This window comes from Bos indicus, chromosome 23 (genome assembly GCF_029378745.1).
Source record: "Bos indicus isolate NIAB-ARS_2022 breed Sahiwal x Tharparkar chromosome 23, NIAB-ARS_B.indTharparkar_mat_pri_1.0, whole genome shotgun sequence".
Taxonomy (NCBI): Eukaryota; Metazoa; Chordata; class Mammalia; order Artiodactyla; family Bovidae; genus Bos; species Bos indicus.
The window spans coordinates 36,968,660-36,988,856 of NC_091782.1; the positions used below are offsets into that span (position 1 = coordinate 36,968,660).

A 20,197-nucleotide genomic window follows, 5' to 3' on the forward strand; every position below is an offset into this window, starting at 1 on the left:
CACCTTTATGTCTGCTATGGTCTCAAGCTTTGTGTCCCCCAGAAATTTCATATGATGAAATCCTGATTCTCATGGTTATGTTACCCCTAGGTGGGGCCTTTGTGAGGTGATGGAGTTGTAAGGATGGACCCTCTTCAATGAGATGAGTGCTTTTATATATAAGAGACACTCAGACCCCCCGAACCCTCCCCCGTGTGAGGATACAGTAAGTAGTGTGTGACCAGAAAGGACCCTGCATGACCCCGCTGTGGAAATCCATTTCCATTGTTTTTAAGCCTGTCATATTTTGTTATAACACCCCAGAAGGACTAAGACAGTATCCTAACAATCTTTAGACAGTTCAGGAAACCTCATGCTATTTACACAAAAGTGCAAAGCACTTATCTTGTCTGGTGTAACACTGTGATAGTTGGCTGAAAGTCGTGGCTGGCTTTCATAAAGAATCCTGAGAATCCAGCCTTCTTGGTAGCATGACCAGAACCATGAACAATTGTCTAATTCTTTGATTCTAATAACTTGACCCAGAATAATTGGCCTTGATTCTTACGGAATCTCTTAATGGTCTTCTTTCTAATGCCAGCTTCTGCTATTTGTGACTAATTTAAATAGGAGCTTCATTCTCTCAATTGTAGGGGTGGATTTTCTTTTGATTTACTCTTAAATGAAGATAAGAAATGTTAACAAATTGTCCTCTTAGATTTGACATCTCTAAAGTGTCTGTGTTTATTTTTTTAAGAGGAGACACATTACAGAGCATGCATTAAAAAGCTCTAAATTTCAAGTAGCTCGCTATGGGATAGATGATTATGACCATCTCAGAGCTGGATAAGATGGATGTGAATTTAGCATGTTTTGCGGGTTCGGCACTCCAGGATGTTGATGTACATGTCAACTTTATGTGAATCCCTGCGTAGGCAGTAGAACAGGTTATAATATTCAGAAATACGCCTATCTTCATTGCTGAACTTCATGGATGAGTATCTTGACCAGGGAATGCGAGCCTCGTGTATCGTCTTCAAGACTGGAAAAATAATCTGAATACCGAAATGATAATGACTTCTTATGTGTTTTATTAGTATGTGCTTATCTTTTTTTCTTCTAATTATCAAATAAAGATTTGGGGAAAACATATGAATATAAAGCTCTCCAGATATGGATTTTGGAGCCAGCCTCTGAGAAAACTATTAGAAATCTAAAAAGTAGAAATGGAACTCAAGTTTAGTTTTAACTTTCTCTTTTCTTCCTTCCCACTCTCATCCTTTGATTTGAGGAGAACAAAGAAAGAAGACAAGTGGAACTTCAATAGCAGATGTCGGGGTTACTTTAGAAAAATGCTGATCTTGGAAATTCTGTTCTCTAGTACTGTTACTCTTGAAACCACCAGTGCCCAGGAAGAGGCAAGCTTTTGGTGGAATTGTGTGCAATGCAGCGAAGGCTGCACATGTCAAAAATTGCGGTGAAATTCTGACTCCTTTACCGTAGAATCTATCACTCTGAATGTCTAGGCTCCTGGTTTATGTAGTAGCCGTCTAGCATATAGAAGTCATGAACCTTTTTCTTACAAAATGAGATATTTCCAAACTCCTTACGCATTACAGTGGTCACCTCTTTCATTCATGAACAAAGCAAGAAAGCCCTCTGCAGGATGCTCACCTTCCCGAAATGAGTCTCTATTAATGATTCAAGTTTCTCTGACATGTTCTCAATCTCTTCGGCACTTGAAACGACAGCCTCTGACAGATTTTTCATACTCTGAATCTCCGGGACTAGATAATACAGAGGATTATTCCAGCAGTACAGTAACACGAGTGTCCACTTAATAAGGTCTTCATTCTAAGCAACCAGAAGAAACGGTCTCATTAAAAAAATCATAATTCAGTGGTTTTGGTAACATGTGATCTTTGCTCAGAGCAGCTGACCTAAAAAACTTTTGGTTATTCCTATGTGCATGCAGAGATTTTTGAAGGTAGTAAAAGTTGCAAAAGGATAAAATGTAAGCTATTACTTCACACTTTGCTGAATTTTTAAACATCTAGGTTATTTTAGGAACTAATTCTTCTGATGCATTCTAATTTATAACATGAAGAATTTTCTTTTTACTTCTGAAATTCTACCACGACTCAGTGAGTTCTTTTGTGTTTGTATATTTCCGTGAGAGAATCTAAGTATTTACGGCAAGTCAGTATGTGCTGCAGTGCCTGACCCAGGAGAGAGGGATTCCACCTGTGCCCACATCATTGTCACCCAGTGATTCATTCGTATTAATGAATCAGATGAGTCACTTGTATTGATTTTTGATTGGTAATTGTTTTATGATAGTACATCAAAGAGACAATGAAAAGACATGATTTTCCTAAACAGGCTTCTCTCCTCAGCTGATCCCAATACCAGCCCCCTGCTGATATCAGAACAGTCTGTTTGTTGACAAGTGTCTGGGCAGAAAATGGCACAGTGTTGTCTTTAGTAACAGCATCAGTGGGATTCACAGTGGAGGGTCCCCCCTAGTTCACTACTACTAGCAGAATTGAGCCTGAAAATCCCGGGGGCTGAAGATCTCTAGTTAATATGTTTGATTTCTTTACAGCCATGAACTGTTTTAGTGGTAAATAACAGAGAACTGAATAGGATTAAATATAGTAATGCACATAAAGTGAAAGTGAAGTCGCTCAGTCGTGCCCGACTCTTTGTAACCCCATGGACAGTAGCCTGCACCAAGCTCCTCTGTCCATGGGATTTTCTAGGCAAGAGTACTGGAGTGGGTTGCCGTTTCTTTCTCCAGGAAGTCTTTCTGACCCAGGGATTGAACCCAGGTCTCCCACATTGTAGACAGACACTTTACCATCTGAGCCACCAGGGAAGTCTTGTCACATAAAGTGCTGAGTGAAACGTAAGGCCATGTAGTAACTCTAAATAAACTTTAAATTTAAGCTTATTGAAAATCCCTCCTCTTCTTCCTCTTTGTCCTTTTTCCTTTACTTGTTCACCCTCATTATTAATGAGCTTAACAGGGGAATAGAATGCTAGTATCATTAAGAAGGTTGTAGAGAGAGAAGATAGAATTTTAAGGGGGGATGCATGTGAAAATATTTTAAATAATGTTAGGAGGAAGGATAATGCAGGAAATCAGAAAGAAGAGATTATAACAGTGAAAATTTGGAGTTGCCATAAATGATTGAGGCTTGATATGTAAAATGTGTTGTCCTTTGAACAGAGGCAATTGTTGCCGCCATGAGAAGCAAAGCAATGTTTTATAGGCCATTGTGGGGGAGACTTACAAATTAAGAATAAAAGGTGACAGAGGAGTCGTTGAGAATGATGAATGAAGGAAGTGTCAGAGAAGTAGAAGCAGAATCAGGAGAGCCTTGAAAGGCAGATGCGAGGGCTCAGATGGTGCAGTATAGGATTTACAAGAGGGAGTCACTAGTAACAGGGAGTACTCAAAACTGGGGTGTGTTTATTACATATTCATGAATTTTGCAATCTTATGTTTTACACATGGAAGTTCCCATGCATTTCCTGTTTTCATACAAAATAATAGCTGCGATCCTGTGTCTAATGCTTTGGTTGAACTAAAGTTAACTTCATGGACAATTTATAGATCTGTTATTTATCTTGCTACTACAGATCTTTAGTCATCCCTTGATTTCCCTCATGCTTCATCAGCTGCAAAATATAGTTTCTCTTCAATTGCTTATGGTTCCTCCACCTTTTTCTGCATATACAGTTACCATAACCTCTAATAATCTGAAGTCTGGTAACCTACAGACTGTGTCATTTGATCTGGTGAAAAACCCAGGTGAAAGACTCACGTTCATCTGCTGGGCTTTATCTCCTTCTTCGGGAGTATGGAAGGAATTGGTGTGGCAGCTCTTGGTGGCATTGATATAGTACAGTTTGCCCTGGGCATATTTTTCATCCTGAAAGTAATCAGGCAATTAGTTAGGGTTGTTGGGCATTGAGTAGATGAACCCATTACCAGAACACTAACATGTTTGATAGACGCGTATTTTTTTTAACAGGGGGGCATCACAAAATTTGAAAGTCATTCTTTTCCTACTTTTCTATATATTGTCTCTATAAAAATGATTTTAAATATAACTTTTCTAAATTTAACCTTTTCCCTTCTCTGTTTTATTATCTTTTTTTTTTTTTTTTTTTTTTTTTTGCTATTTGAACCAAATATAGCACATACGTACCAATATTTGGTGCTTCCCAGGGGGCGGTAGTGGTAAAGAATATTCCTGCCAATGCAGGAGATATAACAAGACTGAGGTTTGAATCCTAGGTAAGGAGCATCCCTTGCAAGAGGGCAGAGCAGCCTACTCCAGTATTCTTGCCTGGCCAATCCTATGGACAGAGGAGCCTGTTGGGCTACAGTCAGAAGGGTTGTCAAAAATTGGACACAACTGAAGTGACTTAGAATGCATGCATGCACCTCTATTTAACCATTTAATATTTGTTTACTTGGAAGAGTTGGAAAAAAATAGACAGTCAAAATGGAGGATAAAAGAAAAGCTAATGAGTAAAAAAGAACTACGTGAATTTAATAGAAAACTTTAGCTCCGCCTATTATTAGCTGTCTGCTCTACTGTGTGCTCCTTGATTGACCTAAAAGAATTAAGATACAACTTTCAAATACCTTCCTCAGAAAGAGAATAATTGTTTCCAGTTGTAAACACCCCTTCTATTGTAGCTCAAAACGAATTCACTGCAAATCTTAGAACAATAATTTGTACCTTTAAAAAAACTACAAAGTATTCATTTCTGTGACCAGGAATCTGCTTTGTTTAACATGTTCCATCCACCCAGTTCACTGCAGAGCAGTTCTCATTTATTGGCTACTTACTCTGAGCCTGGAGAAGAAAGCCCAGAGAGACACTGAAGGACCAGAAAATCAACACGCTTCCTTTTCCCCAGTCCCACCTGAAAGTGCTTTGTGTCAGGTAGTATTGTGGGCTGAATCTGTGTTCTTCGAATTCATGCATTAGACCTTTAACTGCCAAAGTGCTGTGTTTTGAAAAGGGTTCTGACTTTTGGGAATCCCATGGTCTATAGCCCACCAGATTCCTCTGTCCATGGGATTTCTCAGGCAAGAATACTGGAGTGCTTGCCGTTCCAGTCTCCAGGGAATCTTCCAGACCCAGGGATAGAACCCAAGTCTCTCACATTGCAGACAGATTCTTTATCATCTGAGCCACCAGCGAAGCCCATTAAGGTCAAATGAGCTCTTAAGGTGGAACACTGATCCAATAGGTTTAGCGTCTTCATGAAGCGAAACACCAGAGAATTCACTCTGTGTCTCTGTGTCTTTTCCTCTATCTCTCTTCCCCCTGCCCCATGCTTTGGAGGAGTCACAGAGAAGCCAGCCTGGGAAAAAAGAGTTCTTACCAGAACCTCACCTTGCTGGCACCCTGATCTGGGACACTATCCCCCAGAACTGTGAGGAAAGAAATTTCTGTTGTTTATTCCACTGAGTCTATTGTATTATTTTATGGCATTCCTAGCTGATAAATACAAAATCATTTATTTTGGAAATTTAAAAAAGAAAATGAATGAAAGGAAATTGAAAAAGTTATTGCACTTCTTAGGAATCTTTGAGATTTCACAAAACTGATCCTTTCTTCTATTTCAACATCTTATGAACTGACGGCTTCTTTGACCTAGAGAGGGTGTTATTGCAGCCTTCTTGTTTAAAGGATAGTATAGCCCTGTCACTTAGGCGAAGTTTCCTTCTGGGAACCTGGCAGGCTACAGTCCACAGAGTCGCAAGAGTCGGACATGATTTACCAACTAAACCACCACACCAGAGTACTTACAAACTCATTGAACATTATTGTGGAAAGGTTATGGATGTCGTGGGAGAGGCTGAGGGCATAGACAAACACGTCTGTAAGGGATTTCTGTAAGGAGACAAACACGTCAGGACTGCAGGACAGGCATGATTTGCCTTGGCACAGGACCAGATTAGACACGACCAGCAGCAGCAGCAGGCAGGACCCTGTTTAAATAAAAACATGAGCCATTCTGAGATGATCTAGTCACCTGAGGTCATCAAACCCATCCTGTGGAGGGAAGCCTTTTCTTTCCCTGTGGCTCTGACCAGGAGTTCTTGCCGTAGAAGCTGGGGTGGGGAAGAAGGAGCACCTTCTGTGTAAATTTAGATGGATGATGATATTTGCACAGATAGACAGTTGGAGAAGTAGGTTTTTCCATGTATTTTTGAATTGCTCCCAGAAGTACTTCTGTGCTCTGCAAACATTTGGAACTTAATTCTGAGCCAGAGTGTTTAGGCTATTCTTTTAAGACAGTTTAATGTTGGGACTCTGCAGATTCTGAGCAGCGAGGCCTTTTAGGAGTTTGCGATTTTTTACTCTACATCGACTAATGCTTGAATTTTAGACACTGAAATGACAAGAAAAGTCCAGTTAATCTGTGTAGTTTACCATCACAATGGGGTAAGAGTAAACACGTGATCACCACTATTGAGTACAGAGAGAATAATGAGAGAAAAAGATACTGTACCTTGGATCTGCTCTCTCACCTTAGTAACCCCATGCATGTTCTGATACTTTCACAAAAGCTTTAAAACATCTCAAAATTTGTGTTTCACAGGAACCCTGTGAGAAAACCTTAATCTTCACTATGATCATCAAGTTCTGTTAATAAAGATGTGATGACTTGGAGAGGGCAAGTAATTTTCCCCAGGTCCCATTATTAGCAGATGCAGGTCACCGGGCACCAGTACACTCATCTGTTCACTTCGTGATGTCACATCACACATGCCTGTGGCCCTCGGTCTGCATGTGTGTAATTAGGACCACATCAGGAGCTGTGATGACTCTGCTTAAGAAGAAAAATATTTTGTCTTTGACTGCAAAACAGCAGTGACCCTAGAACATTGGTTTTATCCATTTGTTCTGCTCTGTCTATAAAACACTCACTGTTACAGTCTTTGACAATTATCAGTGTGGGGGCCTGGTTCTCTTGGCTAGCCCTTCTTCTTGGCACCTTGGCAGCTCTTCTACTCTTATCCATCTTTATTCTTCTCATTACGTTTGTTTCTTGGAGAAAATAGCAAATAAATCTCCAAATGGTAACACAAGAATATTACCTGGTCAGCACCCAAGACAACGTCATCAGCCCTGCAAACAAGGCCTGCCTCTTCCTGACTTTGACTTTTTAAGGACAAAATTTACCTGTCTGGTCAGGAATACATCCTGACAACCCCTGGGGCTTTGTTTTTGAATCATCTCCAAAATATCTCCTCTTTGACAGTAGAACTAGACCTTCATGCTTCCATGATGTATTGTAATATTTCAGAAATTATTCCTGGCCCTACCTTTGGCCAACTAAGCATAAATCATAGACTCTTGCAAGCATGATTTTAATATTACTTTTCCTGTCTGACCTTTGTAAGTAAGTAGAATTTAAGACTAAAGTGAGCAAGAATTGAGTTTGGACAAAGAACTGAAAAAATAGAGATTTTATCCTCCTGAATGAGATCTGAACATGATTCTTTTTCCAATTTACCAGAAGAGTTATAATTTAATGAAGGATAAGATATCAGCATTTAGTAGGTTTTCTCTGCTCTTAGTTAGTTTAAATGGGCATGGTATCTAAGAATAAAATGAATATTTAAAATTAGGTGATGAAAATAAAAGAAAGTGAAAGGGAAGTCACTCAGTCCTGTCCGACTCTTACTGACCCCATGGACTACAGCCCACCAGGCCCTCCTTCCATGGGATTTTCCAGGCAAGAGTACTGGAGTGGGGTGCCATTGCCTTCTCTGGAAAATAAAAGAAGTTGTCCTCAAAAACAAGACATATAAGTTGGAGTAATTTGGGACCATCTTTCTCATCAAGTAAAGATCTTATTGTGACAGGCCAGGAGGATAATAGCTTATATAACATATATTTGTGTGCATATATTTCTGTGCGTGTATACATGTGCTATGCATAAATATATGCTTAATTCCTTCATGAAACTTTGGACCTTATAAAATTCAATTTTATAAGAGGCGGTAAATATAGCAGCATACCCTAATTCCTAATGTAATTGATCATCCATTGGTAGATGACTAACTATATGATTTTTTTTCTGTTAAATTGTTTTTTTAATATTTTATCTCAAATACTTATTTTTTTATTTTTTTAATTTAAATTTATTGATTTTAATTGGAGGTTAATTACTGTACAATATTCTATTGGTTCTGCCACACATCAACATGAATCCACCACGGGCATACACGTGTTCTGGATCCCTAACCCCCCTCCCACCTCCCTCCCTGTACCATCCCTCAGGGTCATCCCAGTGCACCAGACCCAAGGACCGTGTATCGAACCTGGACTGGTGATTCGTTTCCTATATGATATTCTACATGTTTCCATGACATTCCCCCAATTGTTACACATGTGTTTGCTTTCATAGCACATATATTAAAAATTTGGAATAACACTGAGAAGATTAGCATGACCCCTGCCCAAGGATGACACACAAATTTGTTAAGGCTTCCATATTTTTCTGTAACAGCTTCGAGGGGTGGGATGGGAAGGATGGTGGCAAGGAGGTTCAAGAGCATGGGGACAAAGGTATCCCTATGGCTGATTCATGCTGATGTTTGGCCAAAACCAGTACAGTATTGTAAAGCAAGTCCCCTTCAATTAAACATCAAGAAATTCAATTCTAAAAACTGTTATAGGGGATCATATAACAGGTTCAGATATCCATTGTATGACTAAAGAGGATCTGACTCTAAACTGATGATGTCAGTTATCATTGGTTAGTGATTCATTAACTTTATAGTTGAATGAGAAAAGTAAACTCACAAACACTGTTGTCTTGATTCAGTGTCATAGCAGGCTATAATCCTTGTCTGCGTTCGCTTTTAGGTGGTGAAGTGCCCAAACTTTGAAACTGAGGCTGTTCCCAGAAGCGCACAGTCGTGAGTCCTGCCCAAGGTTTTTGTTCCTGATGCTGGAGGCTTCTGTTTGCTGGTCACTAAGACCAAAATTTTCTCTGCTGAGCATTCTCTGGGTCTATCATGTGCACAAGTCTTTATATTTTGGTTTTCCAACTTGATTTTCTTATTCTTTTGATCAGACTACCAAGTCCCTTGATGATTTCTTTTTCAGACCCTTTTGTGCTTTGATCTTTCTGATGCTCATTAGTGTATTTGCTTCCATGTCTACCTTTCTGACTAGTTTTCAGCATCTACATAAACACTACCCTATTCTCTTACTGTCTGGATTTTGGCGTTTAGTATCAGCATGTTTTATGAACTTCATTTTCCTTCTGGTGCAGTTTCTGGTACACAGCTTAAGCTGGTTGGCTCACATCTGGCTTGTTCCTGTTGTCTCCAAACAATTAGAGAACTCTGCTTTCTTTCTAGGCAATACTGCAGTTCGTTTTGATACCATTGCTAATTTTCTGTGATTTCCCTTCCTGCCTCATAAGCTTTGTCTTTCTCAATCTAGTGTACCGTGAGCATTATGGGCTGTGTATTGTTATTACTATTTTAAATCAATATCCACTAGTATAGCAGAGAATTAAAGGCAATAAAATGGGAATAGTATTAGTAATAATACATTCCCCCAAAATGTAATCCAGTAATGCTCCCAGTTTTAAATGACTTTCTATGCATGTATTACTGAGGTCCCCTACTCATTTTTCCATACTAGGTGCTTCAATTTTGAAATAGAATGTAGGAAACAGTGGAGTGGAAAATTCTGAAAATCACCTTGGATTTTAGATGCCTCAAGATTAAGTATGTAATTATTAGTTTGTTATAGTTAATAAGGCTATTCTGAGCACATATAGCTCAGTGTAGGGTGACTGCTATTGGGTAAAGGATGTATTCTGTGAACTGCATCACCAAACAGGTGATTGGAGATAAAGAAAGCAATGCCAGGAAGACACAGGCTTTTTTTTCTGGAAGGAAGAACTGTCATCTACAGTCTACTCATCAGATTTTTCAAAACACTTACTCTTCCTTTGCTCATTTAATAATTTGGGTTGTTTGATTTCTTTTCATACTGAGTTGCATAAGTCTCTTATATATACTTGGATACAAAGCCCTTTCCAAATATGTGATTTGCAAATATTTTTTTTTTTCATTCCATAGGTTGTCATTTCATTTTATGATGGCTTCTTTTACTATGCAGAAGGTTTTGAGTTTGATGTGGTCTCACTGGTTTATTTTTGCAGTTCTTGCCTTTGCTTTTGATGACTGAGTTGTTTGAGCTGCTTGTATTTTGGAAAGCAATCCTTTATCGGTTGTTTTATTTGCTATTATCTTCTTCCATTCTTACCAAAAGACTCAGACTGGCTGAATGGATACAAAAACAAGATCCATATATATGCTGTCTACCAGAGACCTACTTCAATCCTACAGACGCATACAGACTGAAAGTAAGTGGATGGAAAAAGATATTCCATGCAAATGGAAATCAAAAGAAAGCCAGATTGGCAATTCTCATATCAGAAAAAAACAAACCTTAAAATCAAAACTATTATAAGAGATTAAGAAGGACACTACCAAATGATCAAGGGATCAGTCCAAGAAAAGACATAACAATTTTAACTATTTATGTACCCTACATAAGAGCACCTCAATACATAAGGTAAACACTAACTGACACAAAAGGGGAAATTGAGCATAACACAATAATAGTAGGCATGTTAACCCAGCACCTATACCAGTGGACAGATCATCAGAACAGAAAATATAAGGAAACATAAACCTAGAAGGAAATATTAGAGCAAACAGAACTAACTGATATCTTCAACACATTCCATCCAAACGCAGAAGAACACACTTTCTTCTCAAGTGCACATGGAACATTCTCCTCATCTTGGGCCCCAAATCAAACCTCAATAAATTTAAGTAAATTGAAATTATATCAAGAATTTTCTCTGACCACAACACTATGATACTGCTACTGCTACTGTTGCTAAGTCGCTTCAGTCGTGTCCGACTCTGTGCGAGCCCATAGGCGGCAGCCCACCAGGCTCCCCCGTCCCTGGGATTCTCCAGGCAAGAACACTGGAGTGGGTTGCCATTTCCTTCTCCAATGCATGAAAGTGAAAAGTGAAAGTGAAGTCGCTCAGTCCTGTCCGACTCTTAGCAACCCCATGGACTGTAGCCCAGGAGGTCCTACATCCATGGGATTTTCAAGGCAAGAGCACTATGATACAAGATATCAATTATAGGAAAAAAAACTTTAAAGAACACAACCACATGGTGATTAAACAACACATTTCTAAATAATGAGTTTCTTCAGTTTACTGAAGACATAAGGGAAATCAACACATTCCTAGAAACAAAGAACAATGAAAACATGATGATCAAAAACCTAGAGGATGCAACACAAGCAGTTCTAAGAGGGAAGTTCATGGTAATACAAATCCTACCTCAAGAAACACATTCTATAGACAACCTAACTTTACGTATCTTTAACTCTTTTTAAATTTCTCTTATCAATGTCTTAAAGGTTTTGCATAAAATCTTTCAGCACCTTGCTTGTTTATTTCTAAGTGTTTTATCTTTTTTGATGCAATAGCAAATGAGATTGTTTTCTTTATTCCACTTTCTGATAGTTCACTGTTGATATATAGGTAGGCAACTGAGTTTCGTATATTGGAATATAGTAAACATAATGTATGCTCCATCTTTAAAGAATAGACATTTTCTCACAAATAAGACATATAGATGATCAAGAGGTATATGACAAGATGCTCAGTATCACTAGTAATCAAAAGAAATGCAGACCAAAAGCACAAGGGATATCTCCTTATACCTGTTTGAAAGGTTAGTACCAAAAGTGTAAGAAATGACAAATGTTATTGAGGCTGAGGAGAAAAAGGAGTGCTTATGCACTGTTGGTAGGGATGTATACTGGTGCAACTCCCATGAACACATACTGTGGAGGTTATTCAAGAAATTTAAAAGAGAATGTTTACGTGATGCATTATCCCACTTCTTTTTTTTTTTTTAAACTTTACATAATTGTATTAGTTTTGCCAAATATCAAAATGAATCCACCACAGGTATACATGTGTTCCCCATCCTGAACCCTGGACATATAGTCAAAGCAAATGAAATCATTGTCTCAACGAGAGATCTGTATTCCCATGTTCATTGCAGCATTATTCACAGTAGCCTTGTTATAGAAACAACAATCTTTCAACAGGTGAATGGATTAAAACTATCTGATGTGACATATATACTACTACTACTAAGTCACTTCAGTTGTGTCCAACCCTGTGCGACCCATAGACGGCAGCCCACCAGGCTCCCCTGTCCCTGGGATTCTCCAGGCAAGAACACTGGAGTGGGTTGCCATTGCTGTTCCCAATGCATGAAAGTGAAAAGTGAAAGTGAAGTCGCTGAGTCGTGTCTGACTCTTAGCAACCCCATGGACTGCAGCCTACCAGGCTCCTGCGTCCATGGGATATTCCAGGCAAAAGTACTGGAGTGAAGTGCCATTGCCTTCTGCGTGTGACCTATATAGGTAAGTAATATTTAGCCATTAGAATTGGAAAGAAATCCTTCCATTTGTGGCAACATGGATGAAACTGGAGGGCATTACACTAAGTAAACTAAGGCAGAGAAAGACAAATACCATAGAATCTCAACTATAAGGAGTTTCAAAAAAAAAAAAAGATTTCAGAGTAGAAAAATGATTGCCAAAGACTAGAGAATAGGAAAATTGGGAGAGTTTTTTAAAGGTTGCATATTTTCATGTATAAAAAATTAATTAGGTGAGGATCTAAGTTTGAGCTTCATGATCTAATCATGAGATTGAACAAGCTCTGGGAGTCGGGATGTACAGGGAAGCCTGGTGTGCTACAGCCCCTGGGGTCACACAGAGTGGGACACGACTGAATGACTGACTGAACTGAAGAGAGTGGGACTTACCTGTGTTCTCCTCAAAAAGCAAAAGTTAAATGTGTGTGTGGTAATGATAATGTTACTTAATAGAAAGGGAAACTCATTTCTAATCCATGCACAAATGGGGGTGGACAAGATGACGGAGGGGTAGGTGGAAGTGGGGTACACCTCTCTCCACTGATGCATCAAGAACGTCTAAAGACGCAGCAGTTCTCACAGAAGACCAGGTGAATCCTGGCAGGACTCCCTGACTACTGAGAAGGAATATCCGGTCCATGCAGAACTTGGTAGGACAAAGGAAAGAAGGGACAAGGAGGAAGGGGAAAGAAGGAGGAGAGCAAGTGGGACCAGCCTGCACCTGGGGATGAGGGAGCTGAAGCACAGGGGAGAGATCCCCGTGTCCATGGCCATCCACTGGGACGAGGGAGGCATTTAAAGCAGTTGGAGAGTGAACTCACTAATGTGACAGTCTGAACGGAGTGAGAACCACATAGACAAGCCATGCTGCAGCCTCTCATACCTCGGATAGGGTTGTAAGTCCACTGGTGTCCACGGAAGCTGGGAGCTGGAGCCATGGGGACTGTGGAATGATCCCAGGGTGAGGACTCCTGTTGACCGTGGGGAGTCAGCCTGATGGGATGGGATGGAGGACATGCACTGCATGGAATGCTTCTTAAGGAAAGCCATGAGGCCATAAAAGTAGGGTTCAACTGCCTGTGGATTAGAGCTGTCTCTTTCTGCATGCTGGTACCTGTAGGTTGAGCAATAGAGAAAGACTTCAGTGAGGGTGGTCCTTGAGTGCCTGATGTACTAATCAGTGGAGAACTTTGAATGTCTATATACCGGACCCTATACTATTCTCTGTCTAAATTTTAGGTTTTAGTATCGTAATGTTTTTATGAACTTAAATTTCTTCTGGTAGAGTTTCTGGTTTACAAATTAAGCTAATTCCTGACAGCTGGCACGATCTTGGTGTTTCAAGAAACTTTGAAAACCTTCCTTCCTTTCAAGGCAGTACTGCCCTTTACTACCATTGCTGACTTCCCGTACTTTCACTTCTTGCCTAATGTATTCTATGTCTTTCTCTATTCGCTATAACTTTAGTAGTATGTATCCCTGTGTTTGTATCAATATTTTAATTAATTATTAATGGATGCAGTAGAGATGCAAAAGGACTACAGTTACAACAGTAGTCATAAATAACCCCAAGTTATAATCCATTAATGCTCCCATTTAAAACTGATTTTCTATCTATATATTATTGAGGTCTCTTAACTCATTTCCCTTACTAGGAGGCTCGATTTTGAAATGAAATATAGAAAACAGTGTAGTGGTAAACTCTGGAAATCACCTTCCTTTGGATATGCCTCATTAGTAAGGATTCAAATATTTGATAATTTTCCCCTGGTGGGGCTGTTCTTAGTACGTATTATGGCTTACTGTGGAGTGATTGCTATTGACTGAAGAATGTACACATTGAATTGTAACTGTCAAATAAGTGAGTTGAGATAAAGAAAGTAATGCAGGAAGGCACAGGCTTTTATTGTTCTAGAAGGAAAACCTTGCTGTGTCTCTCATCTATAGTCTAATCTTCAGATTTATTGAAAGTCTTACTATTCTTATGCTCCACTAAAAATTTGATTATTTGGGGTTTTTGTCCTTGAGTTGTATGTCCCATGTAGTTTTGGATATTAAGCCCTTATCAAATACATGATTTGGAATATCTTCTGTCAATCTGTAAATTGCCATTTGATTTTACTGACGTTCCTTTCTTTGGAGTCTGATGTGGATCCACTTGTTTTGGCAGTTGTTGCCTTTGCTTTTGGTGTGAAACCCAAAACCTCGTTGCAAACACCGATGGCAAGAAGATTACCGCAGTGTCTTCTTCTAAGAGTTTAATTGCTTAAAGTCTTATGTTCTAATTTTTAATCCATTTTTATGCATGGTAAAGACAGGGGTACTGTTCCATTATTTCACTGGACTATCCAGTTTCCCCAGTGCCATTTTTGACAAGCTTGTCCTTTCCCCACTGGATAGTCTTAGCTCCTTTTTCATAAGCTAACCAACAATATACGTGTGTGTTTCTTTCTGGCTTCGCTATTCTGCTCTGTTGATCTATGTGTCTATTTTCATGCCAGAAGCAAAGCATTCTGTTTTGATTTCTATAGCTTTCTAATACAATTTGAAATCAGCAACCCTAGTCTCTAACTTTGTTCTTCTTTGTCAAGATCACTTTTATCTTTGGTGCTTTGTGATTTAATACAGCAAAATAGACCAAGAAGAGATGGAAAAAGTACACAGAAGAACTATACAAAAACATATCTTAATGACCCAGATAATCACAATGGTGTAGTTTCTCACTCAGAGCCAGAAATTCAGGAATGTGGACTCCAGTGGGTCTTAAAAAGCACTGCTGCCAACAAAGCTAGTGGAGGTGATAGAATTCCAGCAAAACTATTTAAAATCCTGAAAGATGGTGCTATTAAAGTGGTCCACTTAATATCTCAGAAAATTTGGAAGAGCCAGCAGTGACCAGAGGACTGGAAAAGGTCAATCCTCATCCCAGTTCCCAAGAAGGGCACTGTTAAAGAATGCTCAAGCCACTGAACAGGTGCACTCATCTCCAGTGCTAGTAAGGTTATGATCAAAATCTTCCAGGCTAGGCTTCAACATTGTGTGAACCTAGAATTTCCAGATGTTCAAGCTGACTTTAGAAAAGGCAGAGGAACCAGAGATCAAATTGGCAACATTTGCTGGAACATAGAGAAAGCAAGGGAATTCCAGAAAATCATCTGCTTCATTGATCTCACCAAACAGTGTGGATCACAACACAGTGGAAAATTCTTAATGAGATGGGAATACCAGACGAACCTTACCTGTCTTCTGAGAAACTTGTATGCAGTTCAAAACGCAACAGGTAGAAGCAGACAAGGAAAAATAAACTGGTTCAAAATTGGTGAAGGAGTCCGTCAAGGCTGAATATTGTCATCCTGAGCGACTTCACTTTCACTTTTCACTTTCATGAATTGGGGAAGGAAATGACAACCCACTCCAGTGTTCTTGCCTGGAGAATCCCAGGGATGGGGGAGCCTAGTGGGCTGCCGTCTATGGGGTCACACAGAGTTGGACACGACTGAAGTGACTTAGCAGCTGATTTCACTTGTATGCAGAGCATGTCATGCGAAATGTTGGACTGGATGTGTCCTAAAGGCTGGAATCAAGATTGCTGGGAGAAACATCAACAACCTCAGATATGTGAATGATACCACATTAATGGCAGAAAGCAAAGAGGAACTTAAGAGCCTCTGATGAGGGTGAAAGAGGAGAGTGAAAAAGCTGGCTTAAAACTCAATATCAAAAAAGCTAAGATCATTACATCTGGTCCCATCACTTACAAGCAAATAGAAGGGGAAAAGGTGGAAGCAGTGACAGACTTCCATTTCCTGGGCTCTAAAATCACTGTGGATGGTGACTGCAGACATGAAATTAGAAGACAATTGCTTCTTGGCAGGAAAGCTCTGACAAACCTAGACAGTGTGTTAAAAGCAAAGACATCACTTAGCCGGCAGAGTTCTGTATAGTGAAGGCTATGCTCTTTCCATTAGTCACGTACACATGTTAGAGCTGGACAGACAGTAAAGAAGGCAGAGTGCTGAAGAACTGATGTTTTTGAACTACGGTGCTGTAGAAGACTCTTGAGAGTCCCTGGGGCACCAAGGAGATCAAAACCAGTCAACCATAAAGGAAATCAACCCCATATACTCTTCAGAAGGACTGATGCTGAAGCTCCAATACATTGGCCACCTAATGTGAATAGCTAACTCATTGGAAAAGACCCTGATGCTGGGAAAGACTGAAGGCAGAAGAAAAAGAGGCTGACAGAGGATGAGAATTGGTTGAATGGCATCACCAATTCAAAAGGCATGAACTTGGGCAAATTCTAGGAGATGGTAAGGGACAGGGAAGTCTGGTGCACTGCAGTCTATGGCGTCAGTAAGAGTCAGACATGACCTGGCAACTGAACAACAACAACAGTTTTATACAAGTTGTAGAATTTTTTTGTTTGCTTTGTGAAAAATTTTGACATTTTGAAAGAGACTGCAGTGAATATGTAGTGGGTAGAATGGATGTATTAACAATATTAATTCTTCCAGTCAATAAATATGAAATATGCTCCTTTTGTCTGTTTTAAACATTTCCTTCATGGGTGTCTTGACTGTTTCCTCCATAGATCTTTCAACACCTTGCTTTAATTTATTTAAGTATTTTATTTTTTGATGCAATTGTAAATGTGATTATTTGTATTTATGTAATGAGTTTGATGTATGGATAGGTAACTGAGTTTTATATATTCAAATACATTATACAAAATGCATGCTATTTTTTCCAGAATAGACAATTTTCCCCCTAAATATAATAATTTTTTATCTTGTCAGTTTTTTATCTGTATCTTTCAAAACTCTGCAATCCCCTGGGTATATACTGGGAGAAATCTCTAATTTCTTAGTCCTTGGCTTCATATCAGCACCACAGAGCATTCAGTATGGATGAGGCTTTGGGTTACCTTAGACAAGTCAGTCTCCTGGTTGGGTGCCACGGACTAATTCTTGTTTTCTCCCAAAATTCATATGATGAAAACCTAATCCCCAAAATGATGACTTTAGATGGTGGGACCATTTGAAAATAATTAGGTCATGAGTTCAGAACCCACATGAAGGCAGAGCCCACATAAATTGGATTAGGGCTCTTATGAAAGCCATAGTTCACTGTATGCTGTGAGAGCAGCATCAAAAATTCATTGAAATTTTATTCTGCATGAATAAAAGTGTTTCATTGAGCAAACACATAACAAAGGCCTGCTGGATGCAAAGAATGGACAGCAGTGAAGAACACACATGTGGACTTCATGAATTAGGACTTAAATTTTAACAGAAAAACAGAAATGAGGTGAATTTCAAAGTTAAATGTTGCACCACAACTGGGACACGTGTCCAGAGGGAAAAGCACAGAATGCCCTATGTCCACGTAACAAGGAGACCTGAGCTGTGTCAGAGTCAGGAAACACTGCTTAGAGGAACTGGTTTTTACTGAGATCTGAAAGATGTCGAGGAGGTAATCATGTAAGAGAGAGAGGGTGTTCCAGGGAGAAGAAGGCATTTATAAAGAGCTTTAGCCATATGTGAGAATATAGAGTGAGAAGAACCGACATGCCAGGATTGAACCTTCAAGGAATTTAATTTGCTTGGTAAAACTTATGCTAACTGGACAATGAATACAAGGTGGAATATAATCAGTTCTGTGAAAGAGATAAGAATCAAGTTTTGCAGAGCATAGGAGATATTTCCATGCAGGGTAATTCCGTAAAGATTCACTTAAACCTAGGAAAATTGGTTTCTATTGCTACTTTTGCATCGAGTTTCATAAGTTTAGATAAGTGACATAATCATTCATGGATTTACTTATATATTCTTAATATGGGAGGATTGCCTAGATAATTTCCAAGGTCTCTTACTTTTCTGAATATCCAATAAATCCCACAGGTTATTATCTGGAATAAAAAAAAAAAAAAAAAAAAACCCTTTACATACCAAGTGTAATATCTGAAATAAATTATATAAAAAGCATTGAAAATAATGCTATTTTTCTTTTATCAGTTTTTTTGTTTCTTTGTTTATTAAATTTAAATTTATTTATTTTAATTGGAGGCTAATTACTTTAAAAATATATTTTCCAGGTAAAATGGCAAGTATTTAAAGAATACATGACAATTTAAATAGGCATACATTACTAATGGATTCCCTCATTTATTTAATTAACATATCTATTCATATATCCTCACATATCTCCTTTCACCAAAGATCTTTTTGGTGAGGACTTTTAAGTTTTACTCTCTTACATGTGTGCTAAGTGACTTCAGTCATGTCCAACTCTTTGTGTCCCCATGGACTATATAGCCTGCCAGGCTCCTCTGTCCATGGGGATTCTCCAGGGAAGAATGTTAAGGTGGGTTGCCATGCCCTCCTCCAGGAGATCTTCCTGATCCAGGGGTTCAACTCTGTATTCTTTATGTAATGTGCTTATATTCCTTTGTCTTTGGAAATTTTCTTTGCTCTCAACTCTACTTTATCTAATATTAACATATACTTTTATCCTTTTATTTTCCAAATATCCATGCCATTATTGAGTTTCTTGGGCTTTCCTGGTGGCTCAGACAGTAAGGAATCAACTTGCCTTGTGAAGACCGGGTTTCAATCACTGGGTTGGGAAGATTCCCTGGAGGAGGACATGGGAATCCGTATTCTTGCCTGGAGAATTCAGTGGATAGTCCAACCTGATGGGCTACTGTCCATGGGGTCACACAGAGTCAGGCACAGCTTAGCAACTAAACCACCACCTGGTGTTCCTTCACATTTATTCCTTGGGAAGAACAGCCCTACTCAGGCTGCCTTCTGAGGCTAGTTTGGAGGTCAGGAATGCTTGGCCTGGCTTGTCTTCTCTTAGGTGCTGCTGTGTTGCTCTTCCATTCTTCAGGCCCTAATCTAGTTCACCTTCTTCTTGCCAACTATACAAGGTCTCCTTTGGTGGTCTCTTTTTCCAGAACTGACAGAGGAGTGGGCACAAAGGGATCAATGTCATCTTGTCTGAACCAGAAGCCCAAGGTGTGTTTTACAACCTAGGGAAGAGATTTCATGGAGGGAAGTGGAGGAGGAAAATGGAAAGGAGTCCACAGTAGGCTGGAGATGAAAATCGTGGGGTCCCTTTCTTTAGAAGTCATCAGAAGCTGAGAAAGTATTTTTTCTAGGTGATATGTATTTTCAGCTCTGAGAGAGGACACTTTCTGTTTCAGCAAACTGTAAGTCTGTATTTTTTCATTAATTGTCTTTACAAATGCATATATATGATGATGTCCATAAGACATTTTATTGATTCTAGGCCATTGTTCTGCTTTTATTATGACTTGAGATTTAAACCTGAAAATGAGATATCTATTGTAGAGTTTGGATTATTTACCAGCAGATGAATTGATGGAATAACAAAAGAACTAAAGATGATTACTTAATTGAGCTCACACAATTTTATATATGCATATGAAGAGAGTTATTCACATACAATTGTATTCCTGGCCCCTTGTGGTATTCTGAGAACTTTGATTGAAACTTTATGTAAAAGAAATTACTTTATCATGATAGTTAAATAACTGATATAATTACGTGTGTACATTCATTTCCATTAGTCCAGTGGCCTTAAAAATGAGTGTCCTCATCCCCTGGGGAAGAAAATGTTACTATTTCCATTTTTATTTCTATT

General features: G+C 39.0%; 1 protein-coding gene and 1 non-coding gene across 2 annotated transcripts; one reads left to right on the forward strand and one right to left on the reverse strand.

The window, feature by feature from the left end:
* Nucleotides 1-842: 842 nt before the first annotated feature.
* LOC139178904 (chorionic somatomammotropin hormone 2-like) lies at nucleotides 843-13,464 on the reverse strand. Its single transcript, XM_070777714.1, has 5 exons — nucleotides 13,410-13,464; nucleotides 5,817-5,998; nucleotides 3,810-3,917; nucleotides 1,654-1,833; nucleotides 843-1,034 (listed from the first exon to the last, which is right to left on the reverse strand). The coding sequence occupies exons 1-5, from the start codon at nucleotides 13,462-13,464 to the stop codon at nucleotides 843-845; spliced, it is 717 nt and encodes a 238-aa protein (XP_070633815.1).
* On the forward strand, nucleotides 8,412-8,520 carry LOC139179203 (U6 spliceosomal RNA). The gene has a single exon (XR_011563628.1). It is a non-coding gene; the product is annotated as a U6 spliceosomal RNA (small nuclear RNA).
* Nucleotides 13,465-20,197: the final 6,733 nt, after the last annotated feature.